The following is a 19,790-nucleotide window of genomic DNA, read 5'->3' on the forward strand; positions in this document are numbered from 1 at the left end:
ACATCTGATAGTTCTTAACATTCTAACGGTTCTATTTATCATAATTATAAACTTTCTAGTTTTGAAAGTTCTGTGGTCGAATGCAGAATCTCATTGTGTTTGAAGACGGATGGAAGCCACAGTATGTACACAGTATGTACACACACATACTGAAAAAAATACACACACAAACACATACTGAAAAAAATACACACACACATACTGAAACAAATACACACAAACACACACTGAAACAAATACACACACACAAACTGAAACAAACACACACAAACTGAAACAAACACACACAAACTGAAACAAACACACACAAACTGAAACAAATACACACACACAAACTGAAACAAACACACACACACTGAAACAAACACACACACACATACTGAAACAAACACACACACACATACTGAAAAAAATACACACGCATGCACACTGAAATACACACACACACTAAAACAAACACACACCCCCACACACACACACGTGCATGCACGCAAACATCCCACGTGCGCGCATGCAAACACACACACACCACAGAATGTCCTAGCCGAGTTGAGAACTAATCTATGGGGTCGTTCCCATGAAAATAAAAAGACTGATGTCTCATTTAAAGGAGAAAATAAAAACATAACAAATGAAAGAAGGAATTAATTTCATCAAAACTTTGTCTCATTTATGTAAACCGGAACACCGTTGTCTTCAGCTTGTGCCTCGAAACGCCAACAACGTTTCCGTTTCTATAGTTACGTGATAAAGACTATTTAAAAATGCGAAACGACCAAATGTCGGCCATTATACTTTCATAACTGATAAAAATTCAGTGTCCCCTGTATGATATTCTTTAAAAAATAATTAATTTATATTAGGACATAGCCCAAGAACAGCTATACACGATTTCATGAATAGCAACAAATAGACACAACACTGTTTCACACTCTTTAATAAAATACTCAAAAACACATTATCGACACGAGCTGTGTTTATACAGGCAGCCCAAAACCTGCCCGCGGATACCGCACCTCCCCCGCCAAACCCCGCTGACGCACGCACCTACACACACCTCACCCTACTACCACCAGCTAGCTGCATCACCGCTACTGTACACTAATGCAGTACTATTGTGAGTTAGAGTTCTACAGAACACACTCTGTTCACTGTTAGTAGAGTTCTACAGAACACACTCTGTTCACTGTTAGAGCTCTACAGAACACACTCTGTTCACTGTTAGAGCTCTACAGAACACACTCTGTTCACTGTTAGTAGAGTTCTACAGAACACACTCTGTTCACTGTTAGAGCTCTACAGAACACACTCTGTTCACTGTTAGAGCTCTACAGAACACACTCTGTTCACTGTTAGTAGAGTTCTACAGAACACACTGTTCACTGTTTGAGCTCTACAGAACACACTCTGTTCACTGTTAGAGCTCTACAGAACACACTCTGTTCACTGTTAGAGCTCTAGAGAACACACTCTGTTCACTGTTAGAGCTCTACAGAACACACTCTGTTCACTGTTAGAGCTCTACAGAACACACTCTGTTCACTGTTAGAGTTCTACAGAACACACGCTGTTCACTGTTAGTAGAGTTCTACAGAACACACTGAATTGTCATGATTGGACGACATCCCGTCATCTGAAGCCTATAATATAACAGAGAAGGTATAACAGCTAGAACACTAGAATACTAGAACATTAGAGTACTAGAACACTAGAATACTAGAGTACTAGAACACTAGAACACAAGAGTACTAGAACACTGTCTAGCTGGTTCTCAGGCAGCGCTGGCTGGCTTCATTCTGTTAAAGAAGCAGCGGGTACTACATCTCACAGTAAAGTAGTAGAGAGTCCCACAGTCCCACACACACACACACACACACACACACACACACACACACACACACACACACACACACACAAGTTGAGAAGTCAGAGAAGTTCAAGGGAGATAAATGTCATCCGTCATCATCCCTTTTAGTTTCCCTAACACAGTCACACAGCGATCTGTCTAACACAGTCACACAGCGATCTGTCTAACACACTCACACAGCGATCTGTCTCCCATACACAAACACACCGATCTGTCTCACACACACAAACACACCGATCTGTCTCTAACACACATATACAATCTGTCCCACAAACACACTGATCTGTCTCACACACACCAATCTGTCTCTCACACACTGATCTGTCTCTCACACACACACAGGTCTGTCTCACACACACACACACATACCAATCTGTTTCTCACACACACTCTTTTCTGACTGGCCTTCCTCCTTTTAATCCTTTTAACTTGTCACTCCTGTCAACAGCTGGACCTTTTGGTCCTGGACTTCCTGTGTCAAAGACTGGAGACAGCTAATGAGCTCCAGGGCTTTATGACTGACTGACACACACACACACACACCCACACACACACACACAGACACACACACACACACAAAGCACAGAGACTTGTGAGACAGTCGGTATGAACTGGATGATCTCCGTTCGAGACTATCCTACCAACGGGACATTATAAACTGTCTTATGTTTCACCGAAGTCGTGGCTGAACGACGACACGGATAATATAGAACTGGCTGGGTTTTCCGTGCATCGGCAAGACAGAACAGCTACGTCTGGTAAGATGAGGGGTGGGGGTGGGTGTCTATTTGTCAATAACAGCTGGTGCGCGATGTCTAATATTAAGGAAGTCTTGAGGTATTGCTCGCCTGAGGTAGAGTACCTCATGATAAGCTGTAGACCACACTATTTATCAAGAGAGTTTCCATCTATATTCTTCGTAGCCGTCTATTTAACAGCACAAACCAATGCTAGCACTAAGACAGCATTCAACTAGCTGTATAAGCAAACAAGAAAATGCTAATCCAGAATTGGCCGTCCTAGAGGCCGGGGACTTTAATGCAGGCAAACTTAAATCCGTTTTACCTCATTTCTATCAGAGTGTCACATGTTCAACCAGAGGAAAACAAATCCTAGACCCCCTTTACTCCACACACAGAGACACATCCAAAGCTCTCCCTAGCCCTCCATTTTGCAAATCTGACCGTGATTCTATCCTCCCGATTCCTGCTTACAATCAAAAACTAAAGCAGGAAGTACCAGTGACTCGCTCAGGTCCGATGATGCGGATGCTACACTACAGGACTATTTTGCAGCACAGACTGGAATATGTTCTGGGATTCATCCAATGGCATTGAGGAATACACCACCTCAGTCATCGGCTTCATCAATAAGTACATCGACGACGTCGTCCCCACAGTGACCGTACGTACAAATCCCAACCAGAAGCCATGGATTACAGGCAACATCCGCACCGAGCTAAAGGCTAGAGCTGCCACTTATAAGGAGCGGGACACTAATCCAGACGCTTATAAGAAATCCTGCTATGCCCTGCGACGAACCATCAAACAGGCAAAGTGTCAAAAGAGGACTAAGATTGAAGATTGCCTAAATGACTACCGCCCTGTAGCACTCACATCAGTAGCAATGAAGTGCTTTGAAAGGCTGGTTAGGGTCTGGAGGGGTTAGGGTCTGGAGGGGTTAGGGTCTGGTGGGGTTAGGGTCTGGTGGGGTTAGGGTCTGGTGGGGTTAGGATTAGGGTCTGGAGGGGTTAGGGTTAGGGTCTGGAGGGGTTAGGGTTAGGGTCTGGTGGGGTTAGGGTTAGGGTCTGGAGGGGTTAGGGTTAAGGTCTGGAGGGGTTAGTCTGGAGGGGTTAGGGTTAGGGTCTGGAGGGGTTAGGGTTAGGGTCTGGAGGGGTTAGGGTCTGGAGGGGTTAGGGTCTGGTGGGGTTAGGGTCTAGTTATTGTCTGGAGGGGTTAGGGTCTGGTGGGGTTAGGGTCTGGTGGGGTTAGGGTCTGGTGGGGGTTAGGGTTAGGGTCTGGAGGGGTTAGGGTCTGGTGGGGTTAGGGTCTGGAGGGGTTAGGGTCTGGAGGGGTTAGGGTCTGGTGGGGGTTAGGGTCAGGTTAGAGTCTAGTTAGGGTCTGGTTAGGGTCTGGTTAGGGTCTGGTTAGGGCTAGGGAATAGGGTACCATTTGGGATTTAACCTATGTAGCCCCCATAGGGCTCCAGTCTAAAGTAGTGCACTATGAAGGGAATAGGGTGCCATTTGGGATTTAATCTATGTAGGGCTCCAGTCTAAAGTAGTGCACTATGAAGGGAATAGGGTGCCATTTGAGATGCATTTAGACTATGGTAGATGTTGTCCTTTAAAACTCGGCTTGTTGTGTTCTTGGAAAGAATATTTTGAAACGAGAAACTAAAACAAAGGAGCGTTTTTTAAACTTTGTTTCAGAACATCTTCTGTCGCTTTGTACCATCTAGAAATATGTCGTCTGTCCAACGTTGAAGCAAGTGAGACAGAAGGAACAGAATCCTCCTTCAGCAGGAAGTGAGCCAGAAGAAACAGAATCCTCCTTCAACAGGAAGTGAGCCAGAAGAAACAGAATCCTCCTTCAACAGGAAGTGAGCCAGAAGGAACAGAATCCTCCTTCATCAGGAAGTGGGCCAGAAGGAACAGAATCCTCCTTCAACAGGAAGTGAGCCAGAAGGAACAGAATCCTCCTTCAGCAGGAAGTGAGCCAGAAGATACAGTATCTTCCTTCAACAGGAAGTGAGCCAGAAGATACAGTATCTTCCTTCAACAGGAAGTGGGCCAGAAGGAACAGAATCCTCCTTCAGCAGGAAGTGAGCCAGAAGATACAGTATCTTCCTTCAACCGGAAGTAGAAAGAAGGTATATAGCATCAGTATCTTCCTTCCTGTCAGTGTAGTGGTTGTCTGTCCAAATGCACAATAAGATAGACACATAGTTTAATGATACAGAGCATTATCTTCACAAACGGATCTGAGTCCCAGCAGTAAGATAGAGACATAGTTTAATGATACAGAGCATTATCTTCACAAACGGATCTGAGTCCCAGCAGTAAGATAGAGACATAGTTTAATGATACAGAGCATCAAAAGTAGTGCACTACATAGGGTGACATAGGGTTCTGGTCTAAAGTAGTGCACTACATAGGGAATAGGGTTCCATTGGGTTCTGGTCTAAAGTAGTGCACTACATAGGGAATAGTAGGGTGCATTTGAGATGCAGTTTGCAGTTTGAGATCTCCACACACAGAGATAATGCCCTCTCTTCCACTCCTGAATCAATGTATGTAGCCAGGATATATCATGAGAAATCTCCATTGACAAACAATACATCTCTATATTTCGTCATATATTTGTCCTCTCTCTCTCTCTGTCTTTCTCTCTCTCCCCGTCTCAGTCGACCAGAGACTTGAGGTCTGGTAAGCCGGTCAGTTTGAGGTCCAGCAGCATCTGACCATAGGCTTTACCCTAAAGCAGAGAGGACGAGAGAGAGAGAGAGATGTAAAACCTTTACCCTAAAGCAGAGAGGACGAGAGAGAGAGAGAGATGTAAAACCTTTACCCTAAAGCAGAGAGGACGAGAGAGAGAGAGAGAGAGATGTAAACCCTTTATACTGTAAGCCTTACAGGACTAAATTATGTTCATGTGTTAGCAGAAATCTCACTTCACCCTTTTACTGATAGACTAAACAACGCGTGTCTGTGCCTGCGTGTGTTTGTGTCTGTGCCTGCGTGTGTGTGTCTGTGCCTGCGTGTGTTTGTGTGTGTTTGTGTCTGTGCCTGCGTGTGTTTGCGTGTGTTTGTGTCTGTGCCTGCGTGTGCGTGTGTTTGTGTCTGTGCCTGTGTGTTTGTGTCTGTGCCTGTGTGTGTGTGCGTATGTTTGTGCCTGTGTGTGTGTGCGTGTGTTTGTGTCTGTGCCTGCATGTGTGTGTGTTTGTGTCTGTGCCTGCATGTGTGTGTGCGTGTGTGTGTGTGCCTGCATGTGTGTGTGTGTGTGTGTTTGAGTCTGTGCCTGCATGTGTGTGTGTGTGTGTGCTTGTGTGTGTGCGCTTGTGTGTGTGTGTGTGTGTTTTTGAGTCTGTGCCTGCATGTGTGTGTGTGTGCTTGTGTGTGTGTGTGCTTTGTGTGTGTGTGTGTGTGTGTGCTTGTGTGTTTAACCCTTTGATGTAATTCTGAGTTCTACTGCGCCAATAAAAGGCTTCACAGGGCTGCTGTCGCCACTGCCTGGGGTGTCAGAGAAAAGGGGGAATGGAGGGGGAGGGGGTAAAAGAGGGGGGGAGGTAGGAGTGAAATGGGGAAGGGTTTAAAGAGAAAAGAAAGGGGGAATTAGGATAGAGGGAGGGAGGTGTGGGCCTAAGAGGTCAGAGGTGATGGGTAGAAGGTGAGAGGAATCGGGGGAAAGGGACAGAGGAGAGAAAGGAGTAGAGGGTTGTGGGATACGGGAAAAGAGGTGAGGGGTTATGGTGTGTGTGTATTACCTGAGGGTCACAGCGTATCGATGCCACCCCACCGCCTCCCAGAGAGCTTTGCAGGACGAAGTTGAGAGCATGAATCCCTGGTAACTCATAACTACAGGAGAGAAGAGAAGGTAAGAACAGACACACACACACACACACCCACCCACCCACCCACCCACCAGCTCTTGTTAGCATAATCACTGTCAGACATGGAGCTGTGGTTAGATGCATGAGGAAACAGTCCCAAAAGGCAACCTATTCCCTATATAGTGCACTACTGTTGAAGAGGACCCATTGGGTCATGGTGCACTACATAGGGAATAGGGAATCATTTGGGACTCCAGCCCTCCTCCACTTGGTGTGGAGGCTCATTAAAACACATCTGCTGCCTGTTAAATTACCATGGCGACAGGAGACGTCCCCCCCCCCAGCAGTCTCCAGTAATACCATGGTCACCCCCCTCTCCAGTCTCCAGTAATACCATGGTCACCCCCCTCTCTCCAGTCTCCAGTAATACCATGGTCACCCCCCCCCTCCAGTTATACCATGGTCACCCCCCTCTCTCCAGTAATACCATGGTCACCCCCCTCTCTCCAGTAATACCATGGTCACCCCCTCTCCAGTAATACCATGGTCACCCCCTCTCTCTCCAGTAATACCATGGTCACCCCCCTCCAGTAATACCATGGTCACCCCCTCCAGTAATACCATTGTCACCCCCTCTCTCCAGTAATACCATGGTCACCCCCTCTCTCCAGTAATACCATGGTCACCCCCTCTCTCCAGTAATACCATGGTCATCCCCCAGTCTCCAGTAATACCATGGTCACCCCCTCTCTCCAGTAATACCATGGTCATCCACCCAGTCTCCATTAATACCATGGTCACCCCCTCCAGTAATACCATGGTCACCCCCCTCTCTCCAGTAATACCATGGTCATCCACCCAGTCTCCATTAATACCATGGTCACCCCCTCTCTCTCCAGCAATACCATGGTCACCCCCTCTCTCCAGTAATACCATGGTCACCCCCTCCAGTAATACCATGGTCACCCCCTCCAGTTATACCATGGTCACCCCCTCTCTCCAGTCTCCAGTTATACCATGGTCACCCCCTCCAGTTATACCATGGTCACCCCCTCCAGTAATACCATGGTCACCCCCCTCCAGTTATACCATGGTCACCCCCTCTCTCCAGTCTCCAGTAATACCATGGTCACCCCCTCTCCAGTCTCCAGTTATACCATGGTCACCCCTCCAGTAATACCATGGTCACCCCTCCAGTTATACCATGGTCACCCCCCTCCAGTTATACCATGGTCACCCCCTCTCAGTAATACCATGGTCACCCCCTCTCTCCAGTAATACCATGGTCACCCCCTCTCTCCAGTAATACCATGGTCACCCCCTCTCTCCAGTAATACCATGGTCACCCCCTCTCTCCAGTAATACCATGGTCACCCCCTCTCTCCAGTAATACCATGGTCACCCCCCAGTTTCCAGTAATACCATGGTCACCCCCCTCTCTCCAGTAATACCATGGTCACCCCCTCTCTCCAGTAATACCATGGTCACCCCCTCTCTCCAGTAATACCATGGTCACCCCCTCTCTCCAGTAATACCATGGTCACCCCCCTCTCCAGTAATACCATGGTCACCCCCAGTTTCCAGTAATACCATGGTCACCCCCTCTCTCCAGTAATACCATGGTCATCCCCCAGTTTCCAGTAATACCATGGTCACCCCCTCTCTCCAGTAATACCATGGTCACCCCCCTCTCTCCAGTAATACCATGGTCAACCCCCCTCTCTCCAGTCTCCAGTAATACCATGGTCACCCCCTCTCTCCAGTCTCCAGTAATACCATGGTCACCCCCTCTCTCCAGTAATACCATGGTCACCCCCCTCAGTCTCCAGTAATACCATGGTCACCCCCTCTCTCCAGTCTCCAGTAATACCATGGTCACCCCTCTCCAGTCTCCAGTTATACCATGGTCACCCCCTCCCAGTTATACCATGGTCACCCCCTCCAGTTATACCATGGTCACCCCCTCAAGTTATACCATGGTCACCCCCTCTCTCCAGTAATACCATGGTCATCCCCCAGTTTCCAGTAATACCATGGTCACCCCCTCTCTCTCAGTAATACCATGGTCACCCCCCTCCAGTAATACCATGGTCACCCCCTCTCTCTCCAGTAATACCATGGTCACCCCCAGTAATACCATGGTCACCCCCCTCTCCCAGTAATACCATGGTCACCCCCTCCAGTAATACCATGGTCACCCCCTCCAGTTATACCATGGTCACCCCCTCTCCAGTAATACCATGGTCACCCCCTCTCTCCAGTAATACCATGGTCACCCCCCCAGTTATACCATGGTCACCCCCTCCAGTTATACCATGGTCACCCCCCTCTCTCCAGTAATACCATGGTCACCCCCTCTCTCTCCAGTAATACCATGGTCACCCCCCTCTCTCTCCAGTAATACCATGGTCACCCCCCTCCAGTAATACCATGGTCACCCCCTCTCTCCAGTAATACCATGGTCACCCCCCTCCAGTAATACCATGGTCACCCCCTCCAGTAATACCATGGTCACCCTCCAGTAATACCATGGTCACCCCCTCCATTAATACCATGGTCACCCCCCCTCTCCAGTAATACCATGGTCACCCCTCCAGTTATACCATGGTCACCCCTCCAGTTATACCATGGTCACCCCCTCTCTCCAGTAATACCATGGTCACCCCCCTCTCCAGTAATACGATGGTCACCCCCCTCTCTCCAGTAATACCATGGTCACCCCCTCTCTCCAGTAATACCATGGTCACCCCCCTCCAGTAATACCATGGTCACCCCCTCCAGTAATACCATGGTCACCCCCCCCAGTAATACCATGGTCACCCCCCTCTCCAGTAATACCATGGTCACCCCCTCTCTCCAGTAATACCATGGTCACCCCCTCCCAGTAATACCATGGTCACCCCCTCTCCAGTAATACCATGGTCACCCCCTCTCCAGTAATACCATGTTCACCCCCCTCTCTCCAGTAATACCATGGTCACCCCCTCCAGTAATACCATGGTCACCCCCTCCAGTAATACCATGGTCACCCCCTCCATTAATACCATGGTCACCCCCTCTCTCTCCAGTAATACCATGGTCACCCCCTCTCCAGTAATACCATGGTCACCCCCTCCTCTCCAGTAATACCATGGTCACCCCCTCTCTCCAGTAATACCATGGTCATCCACCCAGTCTCCATTAATACCATGGTCACCCCCCCTCCTCCAGTAATACCATGGTCACCCCCCCTCTCTCCAGTAATACCATGGTCACCCCCTCTCTCCAGTAATACCATGGTCATCCACCCAGTCTCCATTAATACCATGGTCACCCCCTCCAGTAATACCATGGTCACCCCCTCTCTCCAGTAATACCATGGTCACCCCTCTCTCCAGTAATACCATGGTCATCCACCCAGTCTCCATTAATACCATGGTCACCCCCCCCACCCCCTCCAGTAATACCATGGTCACCCGCCCCTCTCTCCAGTAATACCATGGTCACCCCCCTCTCCAGTAATACCATGGTCATCCCCCTCTACAGTAATACCATGGTCACCCCCCTCTCTCACCAGTAATACCATGGTCACCCCCTTCCAGTAATACCATGGTCACCCCCTCCAGTTATACCATGGTCACCCCCTCCAGTTATACCATGGTCACCCCCTCTCTCCAGTAATACCATGGTCACCCCCTCTCTCCAGTAATACCATGGTCACCCCCTCTCCAGTAATACCATGGTCACCCCCTCTCCAGTAATACCATGGTCACCCCCTCCAGTTATACCATGGTCACCCCCTCCAGTTATACCATTGTCACCCCCCTCCAGTAATACCATGGTCACCCCCTCCAGTTATACCATTGTCACCCCCTCCAGTAATACCATGGTCACCCCCTCTCTCCAGTAATACCATGGTCATCCCCCTCTCTCCAGTAATACCATGGTCATCCCCCCTCTCTCCAGTAATACCATGGTCATCCCCCTCTCTCCAGTAATACCATGGTCACCCCCTCTCTCCAGTAATACCATGGTCATCCCCCTCTCTCCAGTAATACCAAAAACAATATCTATATGTAATCGTACTAGAGCAATCCAATTAAGAATAATACACAGATTGCATATATCCCCAAATCGCAGACATGCTTTTAGCCCCACTTCCTCTTCCCCTCAGTGTCTTAAATGCAAAACTGATACAGGCACCCTAACACATTGTTTATGGTCATGTACCAAAATACAAAGATACTGGTCTGGTGTCCTGCAAGAAATTGAAAAGATCCTAGGGGTTGATCTAGAATTGGACCCAGTTTCTTTACTGTTAGGTCTCCCTAGTAGGCATGTTACTTCTGTCTGTAAAAGAAGGCTTTACAACATCCTTACCTTCGCAGCGAGGAAAAACATCCTTTTACAGTGGATTAGTGATAAGGTTCCTTCTATTAAAGATTGGCATAAGATACTATTTGAATGGGTGCCGCTGGAATATCTGACATGTACATTGCATTCTAAAACAGACCAGTTCTACAAAGTATGGGAACCTTATCTAAATGACCTAGAACCTGAAGTATCAGCTGTTATGCTGCAAGGATTCTCTTAGAATGGCGGGGATCTATGTATTTCAGAACTACACTGTACGTTCCATGTGTGGAACCTTATCTAAATTACCTAGAACCTGAGGTATCAGCTATTATGCTGCAAGGATTCTCTTAGAATGGCGGGGATCTATGTATTTCAGAACTACACTGTACCCCCTGTGTGGAACCTTATCTAAATTACCTAGAACCTGAGGTATCAGCTATTATGCTGCAAGGATTCTCTTAGAACGGCGGGGATCTATGTATTTCAGAACTACACTGCTCCATGTGTGGAACCTAACCTCTCGGTTTAAACTGAGCTTTTTCTTTAATTTCTGTTTGTAAGTTTGTTTAAAATGTATGTATTGAGGGACGCAATGATGGTGATGGGGTGAGAGAAGCACAGAGCGGGGAGAGGAAAATGGTGTAAGTATGTATGGGTGTGTATATGTGTGTGCGTGCGTGCGTGTATGTATGCATATGTGTGGGTATATGCATGGGTATATGTATATGTGTGTATGTATGTGTATGTATGGGTATGTATGTATGTGTATGTATATGTGTGTATGTATGGGTATGTATGTATGTGTGTATGTGTGTGTATGTATGGGTATGTATGTATGTGTGTATGTGTGTGTATGTATGGGTATGTATGTATGTGTGTATGTGTGTGTATGTATGGGTATGTATGTATGTGTGTATGTGTGTGTATGTATGGGTATGTATGTATGTGTGTATGTGTGTGTATGTATGGGTATGTATGTATGTGTGTATGTGTGTGTATGTATGGGTATGTATGTATGTGTGTGTATGTATATGCACGTAGATATGGGTAAGTGGGGGCTGTGTTTCTCTTTGTCTCTGTTGTTGTATCTATTAATATGGGTGAAAATTGTGAAATTTCAATAAAAATACTGTTACAAAAAAAAAGTAATACCATGGTCACCCCCCCTCCAGTAATACCATGGTCACCCCCCCTCCAGTAATACCATGGTCACCCCCTCCAGTAATACCATGGTCACCCCCTCCAGTAATACCATGGTCACCCTCCAGTAATACCATGGTCACCCCCTCCAGTAATACCATGGTCACCCCCCTCCAGTAATACCATGGTCACCCCTCCAGTAATACCATGGTCACCCCCTCCAGTAATACCATGGTCACCCCCCCAGTAATACCATGGTCACCCCTCCAGTAATACCATGGTCACCCCCCAGTAATCCAGTCATACCATGGTCACCCCCTCCAGTAATACCATGGTCACCCCCTCCAGTAATACCATGGTCACCCCCTCCAGTAATACCATGGTCACCCCCTCCAGTAATACCATGGTCACCCCCTCCAGTAATACCATGGTCACCCCCCAGTAATACCATGGTCACCCCCTCCAGTAATACCATGGTCACCCCCTCCAGTAATACCATGGTCACCCCCCTCCAGTAATACCATGGTCACCCCCTCCAGTAATACCATGGTCACCCTCCAGTAATACCATGGTCACCCCCCTCCAGTAATACCATGGTCACCCCTCTCCAGTAATACCATGGTCACCCCCCTCCAGTAATACCATGGTCACCCCCTCCAGTAATACCATGGTCACCCCTCCAGTAATACCATGGTCACCCCCTCCAGTAATACCATGGTCACCCCTCCAGTAATACCATGGTCACCCCCTCCAGTAATACCATGGTCACCCCCTCCAGTAATACCATGGTCACCCCCTCCAGTAATACCATGGTCACCCCCTCCAGTAATACCATGGTCACCCCTCCAGTAATACCATGGTCACCCCCTCCAGTAATACCATGGTCACCCCCAGTAATACCATGGTCACCCCCTCCAGTAATACCATGGTCACCCCCTCCAGTAATACCATGGTCACCCCCTCCTCTCCAGTAATACCATGGTCACCCCCTCCAGTAATACCATGGTCACCCCCTCCTCCAGTAATACCATGGTCACCCCCTCCAGTAATACCATGGTCACCCCCTCCAGTAATACCATGGTCACCCCCCCCTCCAGTAATACCATGGTCACCCCTCCAGTAATACCATGGTCACCCCCTCCAGTAATACCATGGTCACCCCCTCCAGTAATACCATGGTCACCCCCTCCAGTAATACCATGGTCACAGTAATACCATGGTCACCCCCTCCAGTAATACCATGGTCACCCCCTCCAGTAATACCATGGTCACCCCCTCCAGTAATACCATGGTCACCCCCTCCAGTAATACCATGGTCACCCCCTCCAGTAATACCATGGTCACCCCTCCAGTAATACCATGGTCACCCCCTCCAGTAATACCATGGTCACCCCCTCCAGTAATACCATGGTCACCCCCCTCCAGTAATACCATGGTCACCCTCCAGTAATACCATGGTCACCCCCCTCCAGTAATACCATGGTCACCCCCCTCCAGTAATACCATGGTCACCCCTCCAGTAATACCATGGTCACCCCCCTCCAGTAATACCATGGTCACCCCCTCCAGTAATACCATGGTCACCCCCTCCAGTAATACCATGGTCACCCCCCTCCAGTAATACCATGGTCACCCTCCAGTAATACCATGGTCACCCCCCTCCAGTAATACCATGGTCACCCCCTCCAGTAATACCATGGTCACCCCCTCCAGTAATACCATGGTCACCCCCTCCAGTAATACCATGGTCACCCCCTCCAGTAATACCATGGTCACCCCCCTCCAGTAATACCATGGTCACCCCTCCAGTAATACCATGGTCACCCCCTCCAGTAATACCATGGTCACCCTCCAGTAATACCATGGTCACCCCTCCAGTAATACCATGGTCACCCCCTCCAGTAATACCATGGTCACCCTCCAGTAATACCATGGTCACCCCCCCCTCCAGTAATACCATGGTCACCCCCTCCAGTAATACCATGGTCACCCCCTCCAGTAATACCATGGTCACCCCCTAATACCATGGTCACCCCCTCCTCCAGTAATACCATGGTCACCCCTCCTCTCCCAGTAATACCATGGTCACCCCCCCTCCAGTAATACCATGGTCACCCCCTCCAGTAATACCATGGTCACCCCCCTCCAGTAATACCATGGTCACCCCCTCCAGTAATACCATGGTCACCCCCTCCAGTAATACCATGGTCACCCCCCTCTCCAGTAATACCATGGTCACCCCTCCAGTAATACCATGGTCCCCCCCCAGTAATACCATGGTCACCCCCTCCAGTAATACCATGGTCACCCCCTCCAGTAATACCATGGTCACCCCCCCCAGTAATACCATGGTCACCCCCTCCAGTAATACCATGGTCACCCTCCAGTAATACCATGGTCACCCCCCTCCAGTAATACCATGGTCACCCCCTCCAGTCCATGGTCACCCCCTCCAGTAATACCATGGTCACCCCCTCCAGTAATACCATGGTCACCCCCTCCAGTAATACCATGGTCACCCCCCTCCAGTAATACCATGGTCACCCCCTCCAGTAATACCATGGTCACCCCCTCCAGTAATACCATGGTCACCCCCTCCAGTAATACCATGGTCACCCCCTCCAGTAATACCATGGTCACCCCCTCCAGTAATACCATGGTCACCCCCCTCCAGTAATACCATGGTCACCCCCCCAGTAATACCATGGTCACCCCCTCCAGTAATACCATGGTCACCCCTCCAGTAATACCATGGTCACCCCCTCCAGTAATACCATGGTCACCCCCTCCTCTCTCCAGTAATACCATGGTCACCCCCTCCAGTAATACCATGGTCACCCCCTCCAGTAATACCATGGTCACCCCCCCCTCCAGTAATACCATGGTCACCCCCTCCAGTAATACCATGGTCACCCCCAGTAATCCTCCAGTTATACCATGGTCACCCCCCCCTCTCTCCAGTAATACCATGGTCACCCCCTCCTCTCTCCAGTTATACCATGGTCACCCCTCCAGTAATACCATGGTCACCCCCCAGTAATACCATGGTCACCCCTCCAGTAATACCATGGTCACCCCCCTCCTCTCCCAGTTATACCATGGTCACCCCCCTCCAGTAATACCATGGTCACCCCCTCCAGTAATACCATGGTCACCCCCTCCCTCTCCCATGGTCACCCCCCTCTCTCCAGTAATACCATGGTCACCCCCTCTTCTCTCCAGTTATACCATGGTCACCCCACCTCCAGTAATACCATGGTCACCCCCTCCTCTCTACAGTAATACCATGGTCACCCCCTCCAGTAATACCATGGTCACCCCCTCCAGTAATACCATGGTCACCCCCTCCTCTCTCCAGTAATACCATGGTCACCCCCTCCAGTAATACCATGGTCACCCTCCCAGTAATACCATGGTCACCCCTCCAGTAATACCATGGTCACCCCCTCCAGTAATACCATGGTCACCCCCTCCTCTACAGTAATACCATGGTCACCCTCCAGTAATACCATGGTCACCCCCCTCCTCTACAGTAATACCATGGTCACCCCCTCCTCTCTACAGTAATACCATGGTCACCCTCCAGTAATACCATGGTCACCCCTCCAGTAATACCATGGTCACCCCTCCAGTAATACCATGGTCACCCCCCTCCTCTCTACAGTAATACCATGGTCACCCCCTCCAGTAATACCATGGTCACCCCCTCCAGTAATACCATGGTCACCCCCCTCTCTACAGTAATACCATGGTCACCCCCTCTCTACAGTAATACCATGGTCACCCCCTCCAGTAATACCATGGTCACCCTCCAGTAATACCATGGTCACCCCCTCCAGTAATACCATGGTCACCCCCCTCCAGTAATACCATGGTCACCCCCTCCTCTCTACAGTAATACCATGGTCACCCCCCTCCAGTAATACCATGGTCACCCCTCCAGTAATACCATGGTCACCCCCTCCCAGTAATACCATGGTCACCCCCTCCAGTAATACCATGGTCACCCCCCTCCTCTCTCCAGTAATACCATGGTCACCCCCTCCTCTCTCCAGTAATACCATGGTTACCCCTCCAGTAATACCATGGTCACCCCCTCTCTCTCAGTTATACCATGGTCACCCCCCCAGTAATACCATGGTCACCCCTCCAGTTATACCATGGTCACCCCCTCCAGTAATACCATGGTCACCCCCTCTCCAGTAATACCATGGTCACCCCCCTCCAGTTATACCATGGTCACCCCCCTCCAGTAATACCATGGTCACCCCCTCCAGTAATACCATGGTCACCCCTCCAGTAATACCATGGTCACCCCCTCCAGTAATACCATGGTCACCCTCCAGTAATACTGGTCACCCTCCTCCAGTAATACCATGGTCACCCCCTCCTCTCCAGTAATACCATGGTCACCCCTCCAGTAATACCATGGTCACCCCTCCTCTCTCCAGTTATACCATGGTCACACCCCTCCAGTAATACCATGGTCACCCCTCCAGTAATACCATGGTCACCCCCCTCCAGTAATACCATGGTCACCCTCCAGTAATACCATGGTCACCCCCCCTCCTCTCTCCAGTAATACCATGGTCACCCCCTCCAGTAATACCATGGTCACCCCTCCTCTCAGTTATACCATGGTCACACCCCTCCAGTAATACCATGGTCACCCCCTCCTCTCTACAGTAATACCATGGTCACCCCCTCCTCTCTCCAGTTATACCATGGTCACCCCTCCTCCTCTCTACAGTAATACCATGGTCACCCCCTCCTCTCTCCAGTTATACCATGGTCACCCCCCTCCTCTCTCCAGTTATACCATGGTCACCCCCCTCCTCTACAGTAATACCATGGTCACCCCTCCTCTCTCCAGTTATACCATGGTCACCCCCTCCTCTCTACAGTAATACCATGGTCACCCCCTCCTCTCTACAGTAATACCATGGTCACCCCCCCTCTCTCCAGTTATACCATGGTCACCCCCCTCTCTCCAGTTATACCATGGTCACCCCCTCCTCTCTACAGTAATACCATGGTCACCCCCTCCTCTCTCCAGTTATACCATGGTCACCCCCTCCTCTCCAGTAATACCATGGTCACCCCCTCCTCTCTCCAGTTATACCATGGTCACCCCCTCCTCTCTCCAGTTATACCATGGTCACCCCCTCCTCTCTACAGTTATACCATGGTCACCCCCCCTCTCCAGTTATACCATGGTCACCCCCCCTCTCTCCAGTAATACCATGGTCACCCCCTCCTCTCTACAGTAATACCATGGTCACCCCCTCCTCTCTCCAGTTATACCATGGTCACCCCCTCCTCTCTACAGTTATACCATGGTCACCCCCCTCTCTCCAGTAATACCATGGTCACCCCCTCCTCTCTCCAGTTATACCATGGTCACCCCTCCTCTCTACAGTAATACCATGGTCACCCCCCTCCTCTCTCCAGTTATACCATGGTCACCCCCCTCCTCTCTACAGTAATACCATGGTCACCCCCCTCTCTACAGTAATACCATGGTCACCCCCTCTACAGTAATACCATGGTCAGCCCCCCTCTCCAGTTATACCATGGTCACCCCCTCCTCTCTACAGTAATACCATGGTCACCCCCTCCTCTCTCCAGTTATACCATGGTCACCCCCCCTCTCTCCAGTAATACCATGGTCACCCCCCTCTCTACAGTAATACCATGGTCACCCCCCTCTCTCCAGTTATACCATGGTCACCCCCCTCTCTCCAGTTATACCATGGTCACCCCCCTCTCTCTACAGTAATACCATGGTCACCCCCTCTCTCCAGTAATACCATTGTCACCCCCCCCTCTCTCCAGTAATACCATGGTCACCCCCCTCTCTCCAGTAATACCATGGTCACCCCCCTCTCTCCAGTAATACCATGGTCACCCCCTCTCTCCAGTAATACCATGGTCACCCCCTCCAGTAATACCATGGTCACCCCCTCTCCAGTAATACCATGGTCACCCCCCTCCAGTAATACCATGGTCACCCCCCTCTCTCCAGTTATACCATGGTCATCCCCCCTCTCTCCAGTAATACCATGGTCACCCCCTCCAGTAATACCATGGTCACCCCCTCCAGTAATACCATGGTCACCCCCCCTCCAGTAATACCATGGTCACCCCCCTCTCTCCAGTAATACCATGGTCACCCCCCTCTCTCCAGTAATACCATGGTCACCCCCCTCTCTCCAGTTATACCATGGTCACCCCCTCTCTCCAGTCTCCAGTATACCATGGTCACCCCCCCTCTCTCCAGTAATACCATGGTCACCCCTCTCTCCAGTAATACCATGGTCACCCCTCTCTCCAGTCTCCAGTAATACCATGGTCACCCCCCTCTCTCCAGTAATACCATGGTCACCCCCTCTCCAGTCTCCAGTAATACCATGGTCACCCCCTCTCTCCAGTCTCCAGTAATACCATGGTCACCCCCTCTCTCCAGTAATACCATGGTCACGCCCCTCTCTCCAGTAATACCATGGTCACCCCCTCTCTCCAGTCTCCAGTAATACCATGGTCACCCCCCTCTCTCCAGTAATACCATGGTCACCCCCTCTCTCCAGTAATACCATGGTCACCCCCCTCTCTCTCCAGTAATACCATGGTCACCCCCTCTCTCCAGTAATACCATGGTCACCCCTCCTCTCTCCAGTAATACCATGGTCACCCCCCTCTCTCCAGTAATACCATGGTCACCCCCTCTCTCCAGTAATACTCGGTCACTCCAGTAATACCATGGTCACCCCCCCTCCAGTAATACCATGGTCACCCCCTCTCCAGTAATACCATGGTCACCCCCCTCTCCAGTAATACCATGGTCACCCCCTCTCTCCAGTAATACCATGGTCACCCCCCTCCAGTAATACCATGGTCACCCCCTCTCCAGTAATACCATGGTCACCCCCCTCTCTACAGTAATACCATGGTCACCCCCCTCTACAGTAATACCATGGTCACCCCCTCTCCAGTAATACCATGGTCACCCCCTCTCTCCAGTAATACCATGGTCACCCCCTCTCTCCAGTAATACCATGGTCACCCCCCCTCTCCAGTAATACCATGGTCACCCCCTCTCTCCAGTAATACCATGGTCACCCCCCCTCTCTCCAGTAATACCATGGTCACCCCCTCTCTACAGTAATACCATGGTCACCCCCTCTACAGTAATACCATGGTCACCCCCTCTCCAGTAATACCATGGTCACCCCTCTCTCCAGTAATACCATGGTCACCCCCTCTCTACAGTAATACCATGGTCACCCCCTCTCTACAGTAATACCATGGTCACCCCCCTCTCTCCAGTAATACCATGGTCATCCCCCACTCTCTCCAGTAATACCATGGTCACCCCCTCTCTACAGTAATACCATGGTCACCCCCTCTCTCCAGTAATACCATGGTCACCCCCTCTCCCAGTAATACCATGGTCATCCCCCTCTCTCCAGTAATACCATGGTCACCCCCTCTCTCCAGTAATACCATTGTCATCCTCCCCTCTCTCCAGTAATACCATGGTCACCCCCTCTCTCCAGTAATACCATGGTCATCCCCCCAGTCTCCAGTAATACCATGGTCATCCCCCAGTCTCCAGTAATACCATGGTCATCCCCCAGTCTCCAGTAATACCATGGTCATCCCCCCCCTCTCTCCAGTAATACCATGGTCATCCCCCCAGTCTCCAGTAATACCATGGTCATCCCCCCAGTCTCCAGTAATACCATGGCCATCCCAGTCCTACCGTGTGACAGCATCATGTGTGTCTGGCTGTATGAGGTGATGGAAATATTCCCCCACCACTGTCTCCGTCAGGTGTTTCTTCAGGTAGGGGAAGTAAATGGGGTGGCGTGATATCACACCTGAGGAGAGAGAGACC

At 49.9% G+C, this 19,790-nt stretch overlaps 1 protein-coding gene across 1 annotated transcript in view; it reads right to left on the reverse strand.

Moving 5' to 3' along the window:
- Positions 1-921: 921 nt before the first annotated feature.
- lratb.1 (lecithin retinol acyltransferase b, tandem duplicate 1) overlaps positions 922-19,790 on the reverse strand; it is a 97,998-nt gene continuing 79,129 nt past the window's right edge. The window contains exons 18-20 of the mRNA XM_065022006.1: positions 19,656-19,773; positions 6,353-6,443; positions 922-5,343 (exon numbers count right to left, since the gene is read on the reverse strand). Coding sequence (XP_064878078.1) covers positions 5,269-5,343; positions 6,353-6,443; positions 19,656-19,773 — 284 coding nt within the window. The 3' untranslated portion in view covers positions 922-5,268. The remainder of the gene's footprint in view (positions 5,344-6,352; positions 6,444-19,655; positions 19,774-19,790) is intronic.

This window comes from Oncorhynchus nerka, linkage group LG8, assembly GCF_034236695.1.
Source record: "Oncorhynchus nerka isolate Pitt River linkage group LG8, Oner_Uvic_2.0, whole genome shotgun sequence".
Classification (NCBI taxonomy): domain Eukaryota; kingdom Metazoa; phylum Chordata; class Actinopteri; order Salmoniformes; family Salmonidae; genus Oncorhynchus; species Oncorhynchus nerka.